The sequence below is a fragment of the Micropterus dolomieu genome, linkage group LG11, assembly GCF_021292245.1.
Source record: "Micropterus dolomieu isolate WLL.071019.BEF.003 ecotype Adirondacks linkage group LG11, ASM2129224v1, whole genome shotgun sequence".
In the NCBI taxonomy this organism is placed as follows: Eukaryota; Metazoa; Chordata; class Actinopteri; order Centrarchiformes; family Centrarchidae; genus Micropterus; species Micropterus dolomieu.
This window is the reverse complement of record NC_060160.1, coordinates 1444356-1469545: the sequence shown is the minus strand read 5'-3', so window position 1 is coordinate 1469545 and position 25190 is coordinate 1444356. Positions and strand designations below refer to the sequence as shown.

The following is a 25190-nucleotide window of genomic DNA, read 5'->3' as shown; positions in this document are numbered from 1 at the left end:
AACAGGACAGGAACCCCCGCCCCCCACAATCTATGTCACTGCAGCGTCAGCATCTTAGATTGTTAATTGTGTCTCATTATGGAAATCACAAAACGGTATTCAGCGTCTCGGACAGACCGTCAAGCTTCAGTGACGGTCAGATGACAGCTGCTTGTTGCTGCTTTGCTGTGTGTGTTGCATCATTCAGCCGTGCTGGCTCACGTGGACACTGACTGGACACGCTGAATAGTGTCTGAACTAGCCGGAAACGTGCACTCACACAGCTACGCTTGTGTGCTATTAATGGTAATGTTGCTGCTGCCCGCCGCTGTACATCAAGACGCAAGGAAGACAATACTTTTTCAGATCAAGTAAAGGAAAGGAGAAAATCCCCTCAAAACCAAATCTCTTACCTTGAAAGAGTGTTTCTTGGTTTGTAGAAAGTCTATGCTACGCAGATGCACAGCAAAGTAGATGCTAAATTTCATTCAAAAAGTTAAGTCCCCGATAGCTTAGAGAAAAACCTTTTGACAAAAAAAAAGTCAGCATAATACAATAGAGTTTGTGTTCATCTTTTACTTTATTAAAATACCCCTTGTACCCATGTTAACATGCTAAGATGCATTATGTCTTGAATGCCAGCATGCACAATCCAAATCTAAGAGATCCGTACCGAAACATTTGGACATGATAACATTAGCCTCAAAGATCCAGGACTGGCTGTGAAAGCATTTGAACTCATTTCAGTGATTTGGAAAAAAGCATGTTCCACTGCTAAAAACATGAACATTGTCATCGTGATTGTTACAGACATTTAGAGAACACAAAATAAACTGAACTGGGGTCACAGTCAGTGAGACATAACCCTAAACATATTTAAGGGCAATGACAGACCTCCAGACAACACACACACACACACACACACACACACACACACACACACACACACACACACACACACACACACACACACACACACTGGATTTTGGTGGAATGCTCTCACCGGCTGCCGTCACATGTGGGTGCAGTGTCACCCTCTGTGCTTTGTGTTGGGTTTGTGCAGCAGAATGAGCCGATGTAGGTCACTGACCTGAGTGCTGAACTGGAATGTGGTCTCTTCTCCCAGACAACACCCAGCACTCAGTCGGATGTAGGTCAGCCGGCCGCTCTGCTATAATGGCTCCTGTTGTGTCATATGTGAGAGCGATAGCAGCTCTTCCCAGACACCGTGACAACACGCCACAGCGCTATGTCGACTCTGTGGCGTGGAGCCGAGCGTAGTGCAAACAATGGCAGGGTGAGCGGGTGCGACTCTCACCTGGGATGGCCATGCTCAACAAGTGAAGTAACGCTGTGTTCACGCTGCGTCTTAGTGTCCTCTCATATGAGACATACAGCAGATCTGATGTGTTTTTGAGGAGTGAAAAGGAAACTTGGTAACTCAAACAGGAGGAAATGGTGCATTTATTAGGAACTATTTACATTGGCAGGATGAATGTGGTGCTGAATGTGGAGTTTTTGGGGCAGCAGGACGGTATGTGTGGGACTGAGTCAAAATAAACTACAGTGTGTGTGTGTTCATGGTGATTGAAGGCTCACTGATGGGTTAATAGTTTCTGGACAACAGTGGAGCTCTATGGCTCCGAGGAAGAGGATAAATCAGGCTTTTGTACACATACAGTATTTTTTAGTGTCTTTTAGTGTTTTTCTGGAATTTGTTGACACTAAGAAAAAGTAAGATTTAAGAGGTTGCACTATAAAAACAGGGGTTAATCTCAGTAGTCTCAATTAAGAGAGGATCAGCAGAGGACTTGGTAGGTTTCAGGGGACAACGATCTTTCACAAGCGAAACTCCGGCGACACCTTCTGTAACGTTCCCTTTTTCTCTCCGCAGGGTGAGGAAGCTGAAGGAGACGCTGGTGACGGTGCAGCAGCTTGATAAGAACATGAGCAACCTGCGGACGTGGCTGTCTCGCATCGAGGCGGAGCTGGCCAAGCCGGTGGTCTACAACGTCTGCCACAGCGACGAGATTCAGAGGAAGCTGGCTGAGCAGCAGGTGGGCGAAGACGCAAGGATTGTAGTTTTAGTGAGGCGTTTGAGTAGCATATTACTCAATCATGAGTAAAATAGAGCTTTCTTCAGTTTATCGTCTTAGTGATGCAAACCAAGACTGGATATCAAGGCAGTTTTTTAACAGACCGCATGTATTACCAACTCGGGGGGGGGGGTACTAGGCAGTGAGCGTGTACAATCAAGTTGCATTATGGGAGGATGTAGGGTTTTGAAGGTTTACACATACTAGGAACCAAAAAGTCAGGAAATCGCGTAAAGTCATTTTTTCTCACAGGACTATGCTGAACTGTATGGAAGCATGATAAGAATTTACACCCATTTAAATCAGTTCAGATTCTGATTGAAATTATGGCACAATGTCGTGTTCCCAGTTACAATGATAACAGTTAATTTGCAACAGCTCAGTTGCCGGCCTCTGTCTAACTTCTTCATCGGCACACTGGCCACAGGCTAATTGGTTTTGTTGTATTTAGAGCCATTTACCAAACCGAACTGGCGGTAAAAGAGGCAGATCTCAGGAACAAAAGTAAAATAAATCAAAGACTAACTGGAGACTCCAATGTTTCTGTGGAGGAACAAGTTACCAGTAAAAGAAAAGTTTCAAATAGTTATTTACAGCGTTAAAAAAAATATGGAACTAGTGGCTCGTCCCACCTCGCATACAACTGCTGAGCTTGGACATCTTCCAGGTCTTTAAAAGCTGTTTGGCGATGGCACAGCGCAGAATGTAGACTCCACTTTGAGCGTACACACCGCAGGGTACTTTGAGGGAATTTTAGGGCAGGAAGTACCCACTAATAAGGCATGCCTGCTTTTAAACCCTTTATGTTATGGCCACCCTGTAGTGGGCCACAGCATAATAACAGAAGAGTAGAGTAATGTGCGCGGCAAAGTAAAATCTCAGCAAGCTGCAGGAAGAAGGGTGTTTGTGAAGGAGGAAGCTGTCACACTGGGCTGAGAGACGGTAAATGCAATGAGAGCCAGGCCTCAGCCGGCGGCCCACGCAAGGGAAATGGACTTCAGTCCATTTGTAGTCTGCCGTAGTGTTACTTTACTAAAAGGAGAAAAGTTTCTGTTGCGAGAGAAAGTGGAGGGATGGAAAGGTTCACCGTACAGGTACAGTAAGGTGGCTACTTCACTGCCTTCACCAATATCTTTATCAGATGGGTCTGCCTGCCAGGGCAGGGTGAACGCATTGGACATCTTTGACAAGGGATATCTGTGGTCAGTGGACATTTTTTAGAGTCACAATAACGCATCAACAAAAAACATCTCTCAAGCTCTGATGAAAAGCTTGTTTGCCAAAACACAACAGTCTTTAGGCCTTTTTACACAGAGCATGTCACGAATAAACAGCATGAAAATCAGAAGAAATGCAACGAAATTGTTCCATCAAAAGAGTTTTGTTGGCACAAATCATGTTCCATTATGTTATCTCTATCAAACTGCCAGCGCTCGTGCAGCTTTGTGGACTGCATGCATTTATGAGAACAAGTGTTCTCATTTGACTGCTAACTTGGCCTGGAGCTTCAGTATTTAGGGCAACGTGTCTCATCACAGGCGAAAACATGGGAAAATCCACCCTGGAGTGATTAAGATACACCGCACATTTCAGCTGTTTTTAAATACATGGGACTTAATTGGCAGAAAAAAGGCGCCCTTTGTGAAAGGAACTCAGTATAAACATATTATAAACTAAGGCCACAGTGTGTAGATTATTTTGTATTTTTGTAGTGTCGCCATCTTAGTTGATATAGTAATTGTCTGTAGTTGCAATGGGACTGGCAACATGAGTCCTTGTTTGCTGATGCTGCACAACATCCTACACAACAACCTGAGTGTTCCCCTGAGGCTTTTTACAAGTCACATCATGCTTTGTGGTATTTAAATCCAGTTGTATACCGGTTCATGTTGGGTGCACGATATAATTGATTGTATAATAGACTGTTGCTATTTGAACAGATTATGGTTGTTAAAAGGAAACTTTCCCCACGTCACTCAGCTCCTCTATGTGCTCTGTGTTTGGTGAGGAGAAACAAAAAAGGGTGTAGGGCGTCTGTTGTTTCTGTTTTATCTCATTCCATCCCTTTACTGTGGTACAGATGCTTGAATATTTCAGAATACTTAACTCTCAAACACCGCAGCAACCAGCCTCTGTGCCTCTCCTTTAGACACTGGGCACCACAGATTGGTTGACAAGAGTCAGTGCTTTTCTGAGAAGCTCAACATTTTCTGCCTTTCTTTTAAAAGTGCTCCGTGCTGCCAGAAACATGTCAGGAGGAGTGCTTTATGCAGCCATTTTTTGTTCAGAAAAAGCTACTGACAGAACTTTTTATGTCCTGAACCTGTGTGTGCTGCTTTGTGGAGAGTTTGGATATTTCTTGTTGTAGTTTTATGATGGATTTTGTAGGTCAGAGCGCAGATGCATTCATGTCTCAAAATGTTAACAATGGAGGAGGCTGACCAGCGCTTGTTTTTTTTTTTTGTTGAAACTGATAATACCTTGCTTATCATTTTATCTCTTTTCAAAATACTGGATTGGACTTGAGCAGCCTGAGTGAATTTGGAAAGGGACCCGATGAAAGAGAACATGTCTGAGGAAAGAGAGGGAGGGACGTGACAGACGCGCAGAGAAAAGGAGAAAGAAAACACGAGTGAATTGGTAAAAATGAGGAAGAAATAGCCAGGCCGGCTGAAAGAGGCAGCTCCTCGGAAAAGGCTGCAGCTCTCACCATTAGTGGATGAGGGACGGCTGAAATGACTCCTGTGTTGAGGGGCTCTTTAAGCTTTCAGCTGTCTCCATGGCAGCCCAGAGAGTGGTAACTCTGAACAAACAAGAGCCAAAAAATAATGCTGTCAGGCTTCAGCGGGAGTTACACACCAGCCCTTTGGATTACTCTGGGTGACAGTGGGAACCATCAAGACAATAGAAGATATTGTTAACAAACAATGCAACACCTTAAAACAGACGTGTCCCATACTAATGATCATCTTAAGCAGCTTTATTGTCATTTCCTCATATGTATAGTCATTTACAAGGGAACCATCCCCTGCTATCATGTAACTTCAGTCACATGATAGCAGGGGATGTGCAGAGATGATCTGCTATCCAAGGATGGCTTCTTTGATCTTCCTCCAGCTGTGTCCACCTTGGGTCAGCTGATGATAGGGCAGGGCGATATGGCCAAAAATGTTATCACGATAAAAAGTTTTGTATCTTTCGATATCGATAATTATCACGATAAGTATCACGTCTTTATTTCTAAAGGCTGACTTTTGCTCTTGAGTGAAAGTTGAAGAAACCTGATGGTTAATTGTGGTTTAAACTCTTCTTTCTGGTCAACACTTGATGCCAAACAGTGGATCACTTCACAAATCTGAGGTAGAACATTCAAAACAATTAGGATAAAATCTTTGTCAACAAATATGCAGGAGTGAAATTAAGTAAAAGCTTTTTTCATCCTTTTTCCTCAACTAAATAAACATCTTAATAAAACAATTAAGTCCCAGTATGGTTCGAGTGAATAAAGACTGAACATTTTTTATATTGTTATTGAAAATATAATATTGCAATGATTATTGATATTGTTTCATTTTCCAGCCCTTGCTGATGACAACTGAGCCCCTGTTTTTTAACTCTACTGCTGCTTTTAGGAATACTTAGAGGACTCATGTTGGTACTTGGCTGCTCTTCACATCTCTGTCAAATTCAGAGTCTCTCCACTGTTGTACTGAGCCATCATCAACAACAAATACTTGTCTAAATTCTGGACCAAGTCGGGAGTGTTTATTCTGGAGTGTTAGATTGGTTTATTTGGGCAACTGAAAACAACTTTTGAATTCAAACTCAAAATGACCATACGAGGAACGCTCTTGATCTTCCTCCAAGCATAGTGTTGCATTGAGAGGAAAAATCTCCCTGATAACTGAGCTGCATGTCATTCCATTTCACTTGTAATCCCTGGTTTGTTTACGAACTGTAGATGTGATGTGAAAGGTTTCTGTGCTGTTTGACCTGCAGGATCTGCAGCGAGACATTGAGCAGCACACGGATAGCGTGGCGTCGGTGCTGACCCTTTGTGACGTCCTGCTCCACGATGCAGACGCTTGCGGCAGCGACTCTGAAAATGACTCCATCCAGCAGACCACCCGCAGCCTGGACCGACGCTGGAGGAACATATGTGCCATGTCCATGGAGAGGAGGATGAGGTGAGCGGTCAGACCGTGTCATAGCCTGAGTATTAATGCTTAACTTTAATTAAATGAACCGTTCTGTTTCCGGCTCCCAGGCTGCTCAGGTCTTCTCAGATAACTTTTCTCATCACACAAAAACTTTGAAATTATCCCCTCTGTTGTGTTCAGGATTGAGGAGACCTGGCGTCTGTGGTGTAAGTTCATGGACGACTTCTCTCGCTTTGAAGACTGGCTGAAGACCGCTGAGCTCACTGCAGCGAACCCAGACTCTGCCGACGTCCTCTACACCAGCGCCAAAGAGGAGCTCAAGAAGTTCGAGGTCAGCAGACGAATCTTTCTCTCTCTCCCTTTTTTCCTTTTGCTTTGGCAGGATACTGCAAGGGGAGGACTGAAGGCAAAGGGATGGAAAGTAAGACCATAAGTTAGCCAGAAGATCAGTTACAGGTCTTGTCACAGAACTACTTGTCAGGTTAAAACCAAAAAACGAGGCTTAACGAATTGATGTTTGTCCTGATGATGATGCTACAGGAAAGGGCATAGGCTCGTTAAAATCACAAGAGTTTAAGAGTTTTTGGTAATATGATATGAACTTTAAATAGATTTCTGGCCCGATGGTGATGCTGACAATGTCTTATCTAATGTAAAAGGTTCATCCTCTGGGAAACATGAATGTAAAAATAATGATAAACTTCCCATTAGATATAGATTTTTCTTGTTTACACAGTCATGTTTTGACCAGGTGTTGGCACTAAGGGAAATAACCAAAAACATTAGGATTGATCCTCTGGGTACGATGAATATTCACTGCAAGACAAATGGTAATCTGTCCAGTCGTTGATAATAACATTTTGCTCTGGAGTCCTGAAGTTGTAAGACCAACATCACCGTCCAGAGGCATCACTGGAGAGCAAACAAATTAGAAAAGAAAGTCTTCATAAAGCCACTCAAGGTAAACTTGTGATATGTTCCCATAATGGGTTGCTGGAAGTGTCCGACATCTATGAAGGGTGGCAAAAAATAAGTAAAAGGTTTTTGTAGTGAGAAATCACAGTGGTAGGGAAATAAATACCTGTCGGTTTGTGTTCTACCTTGATTGCTGGGACAGTTTTAAACCAATCAAACACTCGTGCGTCCCACTCGTGAGTCTTTCAGGTTCAGGTGTCCTCTTTCACAGACACAGAGGTATCTGAGGTGCCAGTCTGGATTAGAAACACAGATTAGTGTCTGGTAATCTGGTGTTGATGGTGTTGCTTCCTCCTTCAGAGGACGTGTGGCCTATATACTGAATGTATGACGGCATGTAATGGAGGCAATGGGAGCGTAATTGTTAGAATAAGCAGTAGGATGAAGGTTCAGATCCATAAACTGACTGGAAATGGTTGTTAATCCTCCTGAGCAGCTGTTGTGTGGTTTGGCCAGTTTCAACCTGTCAGACTCTATAGTGACCTTATTTAAATGTTACACAGAAAAAAGAACATGTGTGCTAGTTTGATTATATCTATCCATCCTAAAGATCCAGGCTTGGCCCTCGGCCTTCATATATATGTTCTCCTCTCAGGCGTTCCAGCGGCAGGTTCACGAGCGCCTGACTCAGCTGGAGCTGGTCAACAAACAGTATCGCCGTCTGGCCCGGGAGAACCGAACCGACGCCGCCAGCAAGCTCAAAGTCATGGTCCAAGAGGGCAACCGGAGGTGGGACAGCCTGCAGAAGAGGGTGGCTGCTGTTCTCCGCAGACTCAAGGTGAGACGGGGAAGTCAGGAGCTGATTGGTTGATTTTAAGTGACTGAAAAATATTGTCTTAAATCTCACACATGCAGCCAATAAAATGATGAAGGATTTTTAGAACTGCATTAGGAAACGTCCTCAAATAGCAGCAAGAGATGGATAAATTCAATACCCAATCAGGAAGCAAACATCGGCACGTATCAAACCTTCCCGGCTGATCTGTGCAGCATCTCCCTGCTCTCAGCTCCGCTCTAAGCCGTCAGGATTTAGGTCACCTCTCAGACGGTGACGAGGAACGAGGCATCACGTTGGCAGGAAGCTGTGTTCATCGTGGCATGTGGCGCTGAGCAGATGGAGGACGTTTATGTTGCTTTATAAAGATTGCATGGACTCAAAGAACTCAGCTGATTGATGCAGGTTGACCTCTGTGGGCCCCGTCCCTATAAGCCCCACCAGGGTCAACAGTGCTCATTGTAAAGATGTACAGTCAGTGGTCTATCCTCAGATTGGAGGTGAAGGGCTCAAAACTCACCACTGAATCTGGTTAAATCATAAATAAAACCGTGACTTTTATGATTTCTTTTAACCCACTGAGGTTTAAGTAAGTAAGGAAGTATATAATAAGTTTACACAAATAAGGTCATAACGTGCTTAACAAGAGTTAAATATGAGCAATAAGACCATCAAAACATAGATCATAAAATCATAAAAACAGTAAAATACTCAGACAATTGAAACATCAGCAATAACTGACCTTAAAAACACACAAGACTGCTCACATGACAGGACAAGGTGACACAAAGGCCAGTTTAAATTCAAGTGAGACAAATGTTTACTGCTGATACAGGACCAATTCTGTTTATCTCTGTCTTTATATCAACGAAATGGATGTGGTCCATATAAGGAACAGTATGCATAAATAATATGTCATACTATAGGTATTTAAACAGCATTTAAACAGTGATGTCCGTCTCCTGCTTGGTGCTCCTCCTGCAGCACTTTACCTCTCAGAGGGAAGACTTTGAGGGAACCCGTGAGGGGATCCTGGTCTGGCTGACAGAGATGGACCTCCAGCTCACCAACGTGGAGCACTTCTCCGTGAGCGACATCGAAGACAAGATGAGGCAGCTGAACGTAAGTCTGTCCGTAACGGCAGTTAATCTGCTTCTAATAAATGTTTCCCTGCAATATCTCATTTCTAAAAATCTAATTTTCTGAAAAAAAAACAAAAAACAAAACTGCTCCCCACGTGACCTTTTTCTTCCCTGGTTTCACCCTCTGCAGGGCTTCCAGCAGGAAATCACCCTGAACACCAACAAGATCGACGCCCTGATCGTGTTTGGGGAGAACCTGATCCAGAAGAGCGCCCCTTTGGACGCTGTGTTGATCGAGGACGAGCTGGAGGAGCTGCACTCCTACTGCCAAGAGGTGTTCGGCAGAGTGGCTCGCTTCCACCACCGCCTCATCAACAGGCGACCGGTCAGTTCTACATATAGGGCGTAATTTTCTTCTTATATATTTCTGTTGATCGAAACATTTACAGCAGTCAGCAACACACATTTTGGGCTCTGCTCTCCTCACCGTGTGTGTGTTGTGAAATAAATTTTTGAGCCCAGGGTTGTCAAAATGTAGGCACAGCTGACAGGCGTCTCACGACAATTCGCTTTTTTGGTACTTAATTTCTTTGTCTTCTACTTCAATAATTTTAAGGTTCTGGAGGAGGAGAGGGAACTGTCAGACCGGGACACAGACCTGGACGACTCCCCTGATCTGACCAACGGGACATCCTGGAGGGAGGCGAGGAAGGAGGAGGAGGAGGAGGTTCAGTCAGCAGGTGGAGTCTCAGCTGGACGGCAGACCATGTGTCACCTCCTAGCGCCCCCTCTGGAGCGGTCGGGACGAGAAACCCCCGTCAGCGTGGACTCCATCCCGCTGGAGTGGGACCACACCGTCGACGTGGGGGGATCGTCATCACACGAGGACGACGAGGACGCCACCTTCTTCAGCGCTCTGTCAGGTAATAACGGCACTTAGGTGTTCCCTATTCTCGTCAGTTAATTATTTACTCTTATTAGAAATTTTTTGGGATGTTTTAGTACAAATTTGGACTATTTTCCAAAGGGTGGAGGAGACACTGTATGTAATCTGTCATAGTCGGCAATCCTCCGGCTTTATTTGCTCTCAGAATCTATTTTATCATCATGTAGTGCAGCGGCAGCAAGGAAGAAAGAAGCAGTGATTGAAAAGTCTTGTTGGTGTGTGGTGCATCCCAAAAACTGACAGCTGCCCGCTGAAAAGTGTGAATACAAATCTCAGAGGATTGTATAGTCTTGAAATGTGGAAGTTAGCTGACATTTATTTTCAGGTCCTTGCAAAATGATTTCCAGACTGCAGTGAAATTAAAAGCGACCACGAATGGCCTTGAAAGTAGAAAATTATTCTCCAAAATGTTTAAAACTACAGGTTTTGAAGGAGAAGTCTGGTGATATTCTATAGTTTTATTATTCTAAACAAATCCCATGAAAAGGGGAAAGTCAGATGTAGCGATGGACCAACACGTTGGTTTAGGTCTATTCATTGGATTTCTTACAAAGCATCACCAGCTGCCTCATCCTTCAAGTTAAACTCACTTTAATTACAAATTAGAAATCAGTTCACCCTCACAGATCCTCCTTGTCTTCCGCTCATCTTGGCGTCCACTCTGTTCCTATAACTTTCATTCTTGAATGTTCCTGAAACAGCTTAATAACTTGTCTTCCAGAGCAGCTGCCAGACAGCGTTGACCTCCTCTCTCTCTTTCACAGATGTGCAGGTCACAGAGAGCTCAGAGTCGTTTGTTAAATCCACTGTCAGAGCAGTGAAAGCAGCCTCGGGTAGGCACTCTGCCTCCTGCATGCGACTGCCTCACTGTGTGCTCATGGGCCGACATCTTATCTTCTAGCAACCCCAAACTCACCCGGCAGTACCCCCACATTGTCCCTCATCTAATTCAAGAGACCATGTTTTATGTTTTGCCTCATTGGTACCTTGAGCTACAGATGTGACTGTGCACCACTGAAATACAGCATTCACATTTTAACATTTAGCAAAATCAAAGCGAAAACATGAAAGTTGCATGAAGTGGCAATGGATGTTATTTACTTTTGCTATCCATTATTGTGTTTTGCATGTATCTGACGGGTACATTAGTCTCTTGCATGTGTCAAATGGTGTTTGTGAATCATGCAAGTATTGAATCTTGAAGTCTCTGTGGTTTCTTCTTTAACCTTTTTTGTCTTGGCCCCTCGCTCCATTTCTTCTTTCTTAACTGTACACAAGTTTTCTTCTCTCTCTCTCCTCAGTGAAGTCAGTGACCGATCCGCCCAGCTGGCACCAGCCCGGCTCCCCAGAAAGGAAACGAGTTCCTCGAGAAATCATCCGAGGCCTGGGCTCGTTTCCCACACACACCAGTACTCCCTTCCACCAGCAGGGCTACGTAAGTGCACACATCACGAGCTTTGAAATCTTTAAGTGTCCAGCCTGATGCAGCACGATACATCTAGAATTTTTTGTTTTCCACTGAAGAGGAGAGTTTAAGGTCAACGGTGTGTGTGTGTGCGCGTTCAGGCTAAGCTGATGTCAGAGTGCAGCGGCAGCATCAACAGCGTGAAGAGAGTCAAGCTGATCCTGAACGATGACGAGGAGCTAGACGATCCGGGTCTGACCAGCAGCACGGCCGACAAACAGACCAGCACAGGTACGCTGACGGAGACAAACAGCTGAGTGAGAGGCGACACAATGTCTGAGAAATTAAACAACTGACAGGAGAAGGACGCCTTCAAGGTCCCGATGGAAATGCTAGAAAATACAGATTGTTATGCGACTGGAACATGTCATGGGGGCCAACTACTTTCCCATAAGCCCCTGGTTTCCTCTCACAAAGGTGGAAGTTGTACCACCTGTTTTCTAGAGATGGGAGGAATATGCAGTGATGTGACCGAAAGGGGGATTTTTGCGTTGTGAATCCCTCTGTAATAAATTACTCTTTTATTAAATAAAAGTTTATACGTCACAAAATTGTCACGTTTCAGATTGCTCATCTAAAACACCCACAAAGATATTTCACTTTAAATAATAAAACAAAGCAGCAGTTGGCATTTTGCTTGATCATTGACTTTTTAATCAGCTGTTAAAATTGTTATTTCATTTTCTGTCGAAAGAGATGTAACAAAATCACGTAGAGGCTGGTCTTTCTCTGAGAGTTTGCTTCATACCTTAGTTAGTGGTAATGACTTCTTTGATGTTAATCAAAGCACCTTTAATACCATTTAGTTACTTTATCAGTTGTAGAATTAACTTAGAAACACAATTTAAAAAGTCACCCTGCTAATATCTTTAAAGTGAGCCCAGACTGAAACAGTGAAATCACGACTCTGACTCCTCCGCAGGTGTGATCGAGCGCTGGGAGCTGCTGCAAGTACAAAAGTTCAGCAACGAGACCGACATCAAGCAGAACCTGGAGCAGTGGCAGAAGCTGAACTCTGACCTCTGTGATGTCACTTCCTGGCTGGGCAGGGTGCTGCCAGAGCTGGAGAGGCTGCAACGGATCGCGCCGTCCACCAGCATCCGAGACATCGAAGTCAACATCAGAAAACTAAAGGTACAACACCAACAACATCTCAGAGAGCAGGTCAGAGGCATCAACAATAAACATCTTTGTAGCTTTAAAAAGAAAAGTAACTGCAGCCCTAACTGACTTTCTTTCAGCAGGGTATTTTACAAAAATACTATGTAGTAATACGCATAAAAGCAGAGTTTACATATGTACTACAAAACTACAAACTGGCTTAAACTTGGACAGTTTAACGTGTATCAGACACTCAGCACTAACAATAACAAGAAAATATAGTAATTAAAATAAGTATTTCACATCAACTACTCAATATCAACACTCTTTAATTAGATAGCTATAAAAACTTTGTAATGTTAAATGCTGGGTGGGTGAAATATTGCACATGTCGAGCATGTTAAGTTTGTCATTGAAAGTTTGGTCTCAAAAATCAAGAATTGGTAAATGTGATAAAGAGGAGTATCTAAACAGCTTCCTGGGATTTTAGGTGTAGGAGTTTAGGAGTACAGTGTTATATTTGGAGTGTATTGAATTAGTTTTCTGTTTGTTGACGAAGGCATAAGGTTGAAACCACATCATGAGATCAGGGTATCTGCCGGTAGTGAAATCATTTCTGACTGTATTTTTAAAAAAAGCATCAAATGTATCCCGGGAGCCTTGAATTCAGATGTTGCTGTTTTGAAAAGAGAAATCAGACACTCCCGTACAGTGATTGGTTTTTTCATTTTCAAGTCAAAATTGGTGTTATATTACAGTTTAAATGACATTAAAAGGGCCCCAAAAAAGATGAGCTGTTACTTGATGAAACTCTCAGAGACTCTGAAGATGTTGTGTTTGAGTGTTGATGAGCTGTCATGTCACTGTGGTCTGGTGAAGCTCAGAGAGTGAAGGCCTGGAATATGTTCGTGAGTCATTTTAACTGTGAACTTAACAGGACTAAAACAAAAGTAGCTGCTTTTCTGCTCTACTTGACTATGACAGCTCTTTAAATGTGGGAAAATAAGTCGCAGAATTAGTTATGTGTTTAATGCTGGGACAGAAGTGATGTGTGAAAATTTGTGGATCTTAGTTTGGAATTCAAACACAGAAAACGTATTATTGGGCAGTGAAGACATATCACAGGCCGCTGAACTGTCCAATCACACAGGGCGGTTAAATTTAGGAGGTAAAACACGCTGACATTCATGCCATCCCTCTCTGATGTCCAGGAGACACAGAAGACCTTCAATAGCTTCAAGTGTCTCATGATCTCCGTGAACCTGAGCAGCCGCCACTTCCTGCGGGGCGACAGCCCGGAGCTGCAGGAGCTGCAAGAGGCTGTCAGCTCAGCCAATGACAGCTGGACGCAGGCCTGCAGCGGCCTGGAGAGCTGGGAGAGGAGGCTGCACTCTGCCCTCATGCAGTGTCAGGTTAGACACTTTACTGGAAAGTGTTGTTTAGGAAATGTGATCGGACGCTGACGTTAAAATTAAACCTGGCTCCCACAACCTTTGCCCTCTGACCTCTGTGTTCTTCTTCAGGAGTTTCATGAGACTCTGCACTCCCTGCTGTTGTGGCTCGCTCAGGCCGAGAACAAACTCTGCGCTGTGAATGTCAGCGACCCGTCTGCGTCACGCTCCACCCTGCTGGCACGCCGAGACACGCTGACGGTGAGCGGACGCCTGATCATTTCATCCATCGCTACCTCAGTGTTGTTTTTTTAAATTGCACCCAAAAGCCTTTTTCCAAACATATTCCAAAATGTTTGCCTTTCAGTGAGCCGAGGGGAATTAGGGGGTTTCCAACCTCTTGTCTCCCCCTTCTTACAGTAGTTACACAACACTGCGGACATGTTTATGGCGTGTTGGCTCTGCTGTCCCTTCAGCTCATTTTATTTGGCACCTTCTACAAATAAAAACCTCTGCTGTACACAGACTTCAAACTTGTTTTTTTATCTGTCACCCCCTGCTGCAGGCTCTGCAGGAGGAGCTGCGTGGCCGCCAGCGGCAGGTCTCCTCGCTGCAGGAGATCTCTTCTCAGCTCCTCCTGGAGACCACCAGAGAAGACAGCGTGGAGGCAAAGGAGAAGGTCCACGTCATCTGCAACAAACTGCGTCTCCTGCTGCGCCAGGTGGCGGCTGAGCTGCGTGCGCTGCAGGGAAGACTGGTAGGTCCATCTGACTACACCAGAGCGTGGAAATTGAAAAATAACAAATTAAATGAGTTGAGCATATGGTTAATTACAGTTGTCATTTTGAAATTAATACCAAAACAGTTATCAATCTTACTTTCCTATTTTCCTAAAAAAAAAACCTTCATTTAATATTTTTTAAAGTTAGACCAAGTAGTTCTAACGCTACATTCACTAATCCTGAAATCTCACTTGAGCGTAACACTTTATTTTATGGGTCTGTTGTATTTTCTGAATAATTTCCTGATAACTTCCAAGAAGTGTCCTGAAAAATACTCTAATTTGGTACCAATTAAAGGGAAAATAGGCACCGTGTTCAGAGAAATGGTCAAAACACCAGCGTCACTTTTAATATTAGGAACAACTTTATTTTTGCAAGGACATTCCCATCTTAAATAGTGCCAGATGACATAGTTCTTTCCAGGGAATTATTCGGAAATTGCAGACTCGTAAAATACAACTTTCGGTGCTTGTTGCCACAGACACAGTTTAATAAATAACATTTTATAATCTGCCTTAGCCACATCAGTTGGTAATTAGGGGGCGGCTGTTGCCCGTTAATCGGAAGGTCGGCGGTTCAATCCCGGCTCCTCCAGGCTGCATGTCCAAGTGTCCTTGGGCAAGATACTGAACCCTGAATTGCCCCTGGTGGCTGTTCCGCCAGCGTATAAATATGTGTGACTGGTGATGTAGTGTAAAAGCGCTTTGAGTGGTCGAAAACACTAGAAAGGCGCTATATAAATACAGAGCATTTACATTTAATCAAGAAGTAAAATTATATAAAATGAATCCTATGGAAACATTAAGTCCTCTGATTTTGGGCTACATATGACTTGGCTAGTAGCAGTGTGTTTGGACTGTGTGTTGTTGGTAACATCATCACTGCACTCATCAGTTCAAATACCTGCCTGAACAGTACTAGTCTTCAACATTCCTCAAAACAAAAAGGACAGATGAGATGCTATCAAAAGGAAATTAACTGTCAGTGCTCTGTGACCTCTCGCCTTGCAACAGGTTCGGTCGGTCTTATCTGATCTTTTTGCTGTCCGTTTCAGGAAACCTGCTCAACAAGTGCTGAAATGGACCGTATTGGTCTGCTGCACAAGGTACGCCTGAATATTTACCTTTGGTTAGACTGCCTACGAACGCATAACACTAAAAGGAACTGTAATCATTCAGTTAGGTTGTTAGTTCTCAAAAATGTACAACGGTAGGAAACAAATCCGGATCATTGAGTGAAAGTGAAGTGAAAATTCCTGCGCAAAAGTTTAAAAAAAAATGTTTATAAAAAATAGTTTATTAGGATCCCAATTAGCTAACGCCATGACGTCAGCTAGTCTTCCAACACAGAAATCACACGTTTTTACATACAAAAATGCCATCGTCACAATCTGCTGCAATGCATATTTAATCAGCGTATTATGTTTTATATGTTTAGTCTGAATCTTTAAAGTAACCATTTCAAATATTTGCTCTGAAATGTAGCGCAGTAGAAGTATAGAGTAGCATCAAATGTAAATCCAAGTACAATAATTTAGTACATTTACTTCCTAATTGATGCATGTTAGCGTTAATCTAGAGATACTGCATGTATTATATTTTAGCTGTAGGTGTCCACTCCATCTCCAAAGTGGTTAAAACCTTCGACTTGTTTGCTTCTTCAGCAGGAGGCCGGTCTACAGGCAGCTACAGTTGGACGAGCAGAGACTAGAAGGTAACTTTGTACTTGATTTGTTTTCTGTAATTACTTTAAGGGTTGAGCCTAAGTTCACCCAAATTATAAAAAAAACAGAAATCATTATCTAACGTCTAGCATTATCTTGCCGTGCAGACAGTTTTGAGATTTCTGCCTCCGCTCAGATACACGGGAGGTTTGTGGTGGTTACAACATTTTACCAGTTATGCATCTTTGTAGAAACAACATCCTTTTTACTTTGGATAATTTACAGACCTCACAGTCAACAGTTCCAATGAAATATCCATATAAAATGTGATTCAGAATGTTTACAAACCAACAAAATCACCCATTTTACAATCAAGAAAAATGAGTGCGGTCTGTGGATTAACCTGAGTGACGGGAATAGTTGCATTAGAATTTTTAAATGTTGACATTTTGTGAGCACCATGGGAATCTCCCATATAGTAAGAAAGAAAAAATGTTTTTTGTAATTTTGTTGAACCGACTCAAACATTGGAGGCTGGAAGACAATGGTCATATTGAAGTATCAAAGTCCCAATTTTTATCTTTCAGTATCATCTCAGTCATCCTCAGAGGTGGAACTTGAGATGTACTTGAAAGGTCTGGAAAAGCCATTAAAGTGTGATTTCTGTATTCTTAAATCTGGGCCCTATTTTCACATATTTTGGTGTTGAAATGACTCGTGGGTACAAGAAGTTTTGAATCTGTGCAGTAGATGCTTCACCTATTACTGCACAGATACTGCAGCTATAGCGAAACTGAAGTGTCGCTCCAGGACTCACTCTGAAATCTCATGAGAGGCGAGTTGTTGCAGGAATTACGACTGTGGAAACGAGTTGTGTTAGAATAACGTTACGAAATAGTCTTACTAGCAGCTCCTCTATGTACACAAAAAAAAAAAATAAAAAACTCCTTTCGTTTCCACCAACAACTCGCCTCTCACAAGATTTCAGTTTCTTGTTAAAAACCAAAGGGGGTCACCGGGACTCCCGCCAACCCCAAAAATGAGAAAATAGGGCCCAGGTTTAAAAATACTGAAATTACCCTTTAAGGCTGTTTTGTGAAACTACTGCTGCAAAGAAGAATGAACTTTCACCCTTAACATAATTATCTGTAACATCCAGGGAAGGGAGGAGGGAGTCTTCCCCACAGCGACCCCTCTTCTACCGGGTTCTACGAGCTGCCTTCCCTCTACACCTTCTGTTCTTCGTGCTGCTGGTTCTGGCCTGCCTGGTGCCTCTGTCCGAGGAGGACTACAGCTGTACACTGTCCAACAACTTCGCCCGTTCCTTCTACCCCATGCTGCGGTACACCAACGGCCCTCCGCCCACATGAAAACTGCCATAACGCCCAGCTGTGGAGTTAGTTTGAAGACTGAAAGACTCGATCATATGGAGGTCTAAATCCAAAACGGACCCCTTAACAGTGTTAAGGTGCAAGACACCTTCTCCCTTCCACAAAAAAAAAGCACCGCCCTTCATATCCGAAGGTTTCATCTTATGTGTTTGACTAAATTTTATTGGTGTATTTAAAAATGTTTTTATTTGTGAAGGTCCACAGTCAAAAACAGAAGCCATATCACTGGTTTTAAAGTCATCTTTTATATGTAGCTTTACCATCTAACGTCCCACTGAACAGCTTCAATATAAGAAAAAACAGGTGTCAAGAGTTATTTTAATATCTACAGTATATTTGCAATTTTTGTACTTTCACTATAGTCCATTGGATCTAATTTGAAGGACAGTTATTACCAAAGCATCCAGAAGGAGGACTACGCCAGCCATTTTCTACCACAGCAGCTATTTTTACTGTTTTCCTAGAAAGCAGCCACTTGTTGATAGCAGATTTTGTACAGAAGAAAAAGGGTGCGTTGTTTTTGTTTGATTTAGAGGTATTTAAGATGCAACTTTTTTTAAATGACTCATCTGCAGCCATGCCTTTCTGTAGCCGATAGAACTTCCATACTTTACAGATGATGTACTTGATGCATTTTGTATATAAGGGCATATATCTACTGAAAAAGAAGTAGGTAAATTATTGTTTCTGTGTAAGAGTGTGGCACTGCAACCTATCAAAGTCATTTAACATGGGCAGTAGTTTTAAATTATTTTATATGATATTGATGGATTTTAAAGTCATACTGGCTTGTGTAGAATTTTGGCCCTCCCTTTATATGAGAGCAGATATAATAAAATGATATTTTCCTACGATTATGTAAGCTTTACGGACAGCGTTTTTGGAGGTCAGTTTTGAATATTTCAGCAGGTTACTCAACCTAAAAGTTTTGCAACAAAAAAAAAAGAAAAAAAAGGCAAAGATCCTCAAATTAAAGCTGCATTAAGCAATTCTTGACCACTAGGGGGCAGAAAGAGTCTAAATGCACTGACTTAAACACATCCTTGATACAACAAAAGCTGCACTTGATTTGCTAACAGAATAAAAACTACCCGCGTCCTCCTGCAGACACAGCAACATTATCATCCCACAGGAGATGTGCACTCCTGAGAAATCTCTCTCAGTTTCTTCAGTGGCTGCTAGCTAATTCATACGTCTGCGTTTTGTTGTTGGACAGGTACCTACACATCGGTTACTGTTAGCTAGAAGAGGCTAGGTTAATATTAATGCAGCAATACAGCTCTGGCAGGCATTTGTAGATTACTACATGACATTGTCATTTAGACATTTATCGAAGAACACACGGCTACATTATCTTATGTAGAAACTATACCCATTTAAGAATAATTTTGTCATTCACAACTTACCCAATGCTGCCCGAATTGGTCCCATGGAGTAAAGCCCTGCAGGCATCAAACAGGTAAAATTATTTTAAGGATTTAAAAATATACGGTTGTCATTTATACTGTAATGTACGTGTGGGATTTACCTGAAAGCTGCTTTGAGACACTCTTCAGTGGTGCAGTTGAAGGACTGGTGTCCAAATCTTAACAAGCCAGACTTTGAGTAGAACATGAATGTAAGGGATTCTTTGGGCATTGAATGTAGTTGTGTACATGCAATCAAAGATCATTAAATGTACGTAATTTACATCATTAAATATTGAATTTAAATGTTAAAGCGAGTGATTTCAAACTCAGTGTTCTAATTTGTACATAATGTCAGCCTCACACTCTGCTCAGAAGGCCAGCAGAACAAAAAACAAAACGACAAAATGTGTGTAAACTTTGCTTTATTTTGTGAACTCTTATTTATGGGATGTATAGATTGTCGTTTTCGTTTGACAATAAAAACGGTGTTTGCCATGATTTGAAGCTGTATGTTTACTACGAGTATCGCTGGGTTACAGAAAGACCCTGGCTAAGAGCTGACAGGTTTGATAGGCAAAAACTTCAACAAGATCTGAGAAATGAATTTTGCACAAACTGCCAACAAAAACATTTTTTACATCAGATTTTTTTGTGTGTGCATGTGCGCGCATGCAAGTACAAACCACAGACATCAGGAAAGAAAGGATCATGAACATAGAGGCAGTAGGCGTGACGTCTAAAAACAACCTAAATTATGCGTTTGGGGCAGTTAATCCAAACTTCTGAGACATTTATGATTTCAGCTTGTTTGGTAAGCTCAAAGCTTTAAAAACTTGGACTGTACCAAATAAAACTGACTGTTGTCTTCCAAGGGAGGATTAATGAGAATGTAATTAAAAACACTGCAGTAAACAGGTCCGAAACACGGAGGTAAAAACGTGACAAGAAGACAAATAGTTTTAGAACATGTAGCTGACAGTTCCACATGCCTGAAAAGCCAAGAACAAGAACCAGCTTTTTCTTCATGTTCTCATGCGAGAAAGTGCATAAATTACAGCAAAGAGCACTGTTTAGATACTTTGTTGAATAAGGTTAACAAAATGTTTTAATAAGCAAAACTGAACCTAAACTAACCAAATATAAAAATGCATATACACTTTTCTTTCTTTAGGAGTAGAGCAACATCTGAATTTGCTTACATTCTGAAAATCATCAGCAGGACACAAAGGGAAGGTTTAAAAGAAATATGCTGTTTTACTCTAAAAATAATATGTAAAAATCAATAGTTTGTCATTTTCACTACCTGCACTAAAGGTACAGCGTGACTAAGTGAATACATTCTTCAGGTTTGATGTTCGTTTAAATTGGCCACTGTGGAAATAAGCTTTGGAACTTGTTCCAAAAGATTTGCACAAAATATTGATCTATTATACTATAATACAGTATAATGAGTAAGCATTTAGTGTTTACTTGTTTAATAGTAAAAATTTGATTGTATAAAATACCATTAAAATTGTTGCAAATTTTAAAATCTGATAAAATCCCTATCACAATGTGTGTATTAAGTTAATCTGGCCAGTGTTTAAAAAATGTCTTTACAGAAAAATAAACTTGCATTTAAACAGTTTGAAGCTAACATTTAATTATAAAATTTGGTAGTGTAGTTGTTAAGCTACGCTGATGTTAGCATATCAAAATGGTAACATTTAGCATGTTGGTACAGCTAACAAGAATCCAGTATTACAGGTATCATTATGAACTTCAGTATACATTAATGTATATTTTAATGTGCAGCAAGTTAAACAGGACTGTTTTTTTTCCTCTTTTGCCAGTGCCAAGTAATTTAACCGAGTTTAGCTAGACCAGGTAGGCTTCAAGGAACATAGGCCTAATGCACACGTACGGGTGCATCTCAATCTCAGAATACGGTGGGAGAGTTCATTTTTGTCAGTAATTTAATTAAGTGAAACTTTAATATATTCTAGATTCATTACACATAAAATGAAGAACTTGAAGTTGTTTTGTTTTCTTGATTATTACAGCTTACAGCTCATGGAAATAAAAACATCAAAATATTAGAATTTTATAATACAGAATATATGAAGCAGAAATGACAACAAAAAGTTACGTTAAGCACTGAATACTTGGTCAGGGCTCCTTTTGCATTTTTGAATTCCTGCATCAATCCGGTGCAGCATATGAACTTTTCCTCAATATTAAAATTTCTTGAGATGTACCTGCATGACTTGCGTTTCCCCCCCCCCCCCTGTTTTTCGGGTAATTTAATTCAGAAACATGGTAACAGTAACATTGCTAACATGGTAAAATCATTATATGCTAGCATGTTGCAATTACTGTTAAAAAGTACAGATGAGGCTGACAGGACTTAATTTATTAGCTTTTAACTTTAACCGTATACATGAAGTATACTGTATACATACAGTAAATAAGCATTAGGTTAAATGTGTCTGCTTTTTTTTTTGCTGGTGCCAAGTAATTTAATTCTGTAAAACATGCTAATGTTTTAGCATGTGGTTTGGCATGTTAGCTTGTTAACATATGGCTTACATAAAGAAGTTAGGTCAGAACATTTAGCAAGTAATGTTTAGCATGTTATGAATACAGTACAGTTAGCAAGTTATACACACACAATAACTTTACCATTTATGATCTTAGGCTGTCAGTTTGAGAGCTATCCTGTCACCTACTAAAGTGTACCAAGTTGAATTTGACTCAGTTTTGCTCGCGCGAATGTTGACTAAGAACATATCTGGGCCACATGCAAATCCAGCCTTTGTTTAACCAGATGAACAGAGAAGAAAGCTTCTGTTAACAGTCATTTTTTTAAAGGCCACAAACCGCTGCTTCTTGACTTCACTGACACTTAGTTTGTACAAAGAGTAGAAAAATCCTGGATGAACAGACACAGATTAAAACACCAAAGTACACAGTAGTGAAGGAGGAAAACACCAGTGTGACAGAAAGATTTTTAAAGTTATATGACTAACAACGCTTATAGACGGATGCTTACGGTGTTGACCACATGCACGTTTCTGTAAGTCACTGCAGATGGTTTGTGGACGGCTGGCTTGTTCTGGATGTTACACCGAAGTGAAAAAGAGATACAAATACTGTATATCAAAAAAGAGCTCAAACTGACTGGCAGAGGTTCAGTGGTGTTCTCACGAACACCTACTGTAGTGCACATTCACGAGAAATATTTACGTACACAAAATATACATTCAATCGAAAACAACTTTTTTTTCCCCCAAAAGACTAAAAACATCTCAACAAGAGAAAGAAAGAAAAACGTTACCTCACAACAGCACGTTCTGTTTTTTTATACTTTTTTTTTTTTCTTTTCTCAATCTCTGGGGGACAGAAAGCCATTAAGGCTGAGTCTCAGTTTGTCCCTTCAGTCCTGTCACCCCAGTAAGGCAGTTTCCATAACAACTCGATCAGAGACGATGTAGTCTGTTGGTTCCACTGGTGCATCCGCTGTGTCCAGTGACCACTGCTCCTGGTGGATGTAACTGGAAGAAAAGTTATTTACAATTATTTCACAGAGATAAAGTAAATTATGGCATTACTCAAGTACTGTTCTGAAGAAGCTGCTTCACATACTGAGAGTATTTTTAACAACTTTAAACATGAGCTCATAAAACTTTACTTGTTTACAGGTGTATCTCAAAAAATTTGAAAAAAAAACTAAAACTTTACAATCTGGTTTCACATCCATCCTACTAGTTACAGAAAATGTGGTTTCACACAAACTAGACACCCAGGTGTGCTGAAAAAAAAAAATTAATAATATTTAATATTTTTTTCTCTCTCTCAAATGTTTTGAGATGCACCTTTCCTTTTTTTCTTGCATCTTTCCTCCCCACCTCACACCAAAACTAAACTCTACTCCTCTTCACTAGGATACTGTTATAGAAGATAGTTGAATACCTTTCTTTATATTTACCAGTAATAACATTAATTTGGTGGTATGACTACTTTAAATTAACTTAATGATCTTAGTTTGTCCTCCACCACTGTAACTTACTCATTGCTGTCAATGTGAGCCACAACTAAACTCTGGAATGGAGGTGATGAATGGAGGGCCAGAGTCTGCAGGTGTCCGTCGAGGATCGGGCCTTCAGCAGGTTCATGTGGAGGCACAGTGGTGTGGTCAGCGCCGGTCTGGTCTGAGTCCGGCTGTAGGTGAGACGGAGGCTGGGGGTACTGGTGCTGGTCGGAATAAGTGTCAGAGCTCGGCGAGGACGATGGTTGACTGCCGCTGCTGGATGTGTTGGCGTCCAGCATCTCCAGGAGGAGGTCGTACACTAGCACCACATTCTTCCTCTTCATGGTGGACAGATGATCCATGCCTTTGTTACTGTAGAGCAAGAAAAGACAATAAGTCAAGCTGACAGAGCAGAAAGATTTTTACAGACACTGATTAAAAAAAAGCCAAGTCTCGCAGATCATGATGGAGTTAAGCTTTGTCTTTCAAACTTTTGGCTTTAATTTAGGAAAAACTTTAAACAATCACAATTTAATAATGAAAAAAAAGTTTATACCTTTTAAAATTGTAATACCTTTAAAAGACAAATAATTAAAATTTGCAAATTTGTTTTTGGAATTATTATCCAATGGGCTTCATAAAGATTTCAAAGCCCCAGGGGTTACAGTTATTGATTAAAAAAAAAGAAAAAAAAGCCAAGTTTCAGAGATCATGATGCGGAGGTGTTAATACAGCTAATACAGCAAGTGTGCCAGCGGACTGTAAATGGCGTCAACTAGTATTAGTAACTGATTGTGTTACGGACCTAGACACTGGTGTTTTTCTCATAAACACTTGTCACTTAACATTGTTTTATTTATTTTTTTAAATTACTTTTTAAAATATGAATTATTTGTCTTTTTAAAATTACTTTAAAAAATAAAAAATCTTTTAACATTAAAATTTTGAAAACATTTAATAAAAAATTAATTATTAAAAATTATTAAATATTTTAACATTTTCAAAATTGTGTTTGGAAATATTATCCAATGGAATTTAAATCGCTTGAGAGCCCCAGGGGTCACACATATTGATAAAAAAGCCAAGTCTCACAGATCCTGACAGTTATGGTTGTTGTTTCAAGCTTTTGACTCTACTTTAGTTTCAGCTGGAGGTGTGTAGAAACAGCAAATATATCAGCTGTTCCAGCTAACTGTACATAGTGTCACTTAATATTAGTAACTGATGGTGTTACGGACCTAGACACTGGTGTTTTCCTCTTACACATAAATTACGTAAAGATGCATTTATTTCAATTTTTAAACTACTTAGTACATAGTTTTTCAATTTTAGTTTTTTTACATTTTAAAATAATTAAAATAATTACAATTTTAAATCATTAAATCATTTAATATTTAAAAAAAAAAGTTAATTTAGTTAAAAAAATAAATACTACATTTTATATCCAAATAAAATTTTCAAAATTGTGTTTGGAATTATTATTATCATCCAATGAGCTTTAAAAACTGACTGTTTGTGAATCCCAGAGCCCTGTTTCAGAAAGCAGGCTTAAGCAGACTTATCCCTGAGCTCTGGGTTGATTGAGCCTGAGGTAGGAAACTCAGAATTTTCGGTTCCAGAACAGCTGATCAGAATAGGTTCAATCATCTCTGAGTATGTTGAGCCTGACTGAAGCGTGTGCGTGGGGATGAAAAAAAAGCCTCATCAATGGAGCTCCGATACTACGATTCGGGTGGAACTAAAAATATGAATGCATGCCAATGCGGACCAAGGCGGGCTCTAAAACGTATTTTATTAATGCTGACAAAACACATAACTACGAATGTTCCAATCAGTGCAACTACAATATGAAAGATTACTGTTCATTGATCAGTTTTATAGGTTAGCCTACATATTAAACACTGATTACTGCAATAACGTAGCACACAGTAAGTGTTTTCAGTGCAACTGTCCACAAAGTCACAGC

At 41.0% G+C, this 25190-nt stretch overlaps 2 protein-coding genes across 3 annotated transcripts in view; one reads left to right on the top strand and one right to left on the bottom strand.

Moving 5' to 3' along the window:
• The window catches only part of syne2b (spectrin repeat containing, nuclear envelope 2b), a 160869-nt gene extending 141156 nt beyond the window's left edge, over positions 1-19713 (top strand). Inside the window, exons 121-137 of the mRNA XM_046063265.1 lie at positions 1874-2036; positions 6075-6262; positions 6416-6566; positions 7806-7988; positions 8970-9107; positions 9258-9452; positions 9684-9990; positions 10778-10846; positions 11315-11448; positions 11580-11709; positions 12401-12612; positions 13791-13991; positions 14103-14231; positions 14536-14727; positions 15807-15857; positions 16416-16465; positions 17575-19713. Of these exons, the coding sequence (XP_045919221.1) occupies positions 1874-2036; positions 6075-6262; positions 6416-6566; positions 7806-7988; positions 8970-9107; positions 9258-9452; positions 9684-9990; positions 10778-10846; positions 11315-11448; positions 11580-11709; positions 12401-12612; positions 13791-13991; positions 14103-14231; positions 14536-14727; positions 15807-15857; positions 16416-16465; positions 17575-17785 (2704 nt within the window). The 3' untranslated portion in view covers positions 17786-19713. The remainder of the gene's footprint in view (positions 1-1873; positions 2037-6074; positions 6263-6415; positions 6567-7805; positions 7989-8969; positions 9108-9257; positions 9453-9683; positions 9991-10777; positions 10847-11314; positions 11449-11579; positions 11710-12400; positions 12613-13790; positions 13992-14102; positions 14232-14535; positions 14728-15806; positions 15858-16415; positions 16466-17574) is intronic.
• esr2b (estrogen receptor 2b) overlaps positions 19621-25190 on the bottom strand; it is a 289048-nt gene continuing 283478 nt past the window's right edge. For both annotated transcript variants that reach the window (XM_046062558.1, XM_046062559.1), the window contains 2 exons: positions 23264-23369; positions 19621-22748 (listed from right to left, as the gene is read on the bottom strand). In XM_046062558.1, coding sequence (XP_045918514.1) covers positions 22640-22748; positions 23264-23369 — 215 coding nt within the window. In that variant the 3' untranslated portion in view covers positions 19621-22639. The remainder of the gene's footprint in view (positions 22749-23263; positions 23370-25190) is intronic.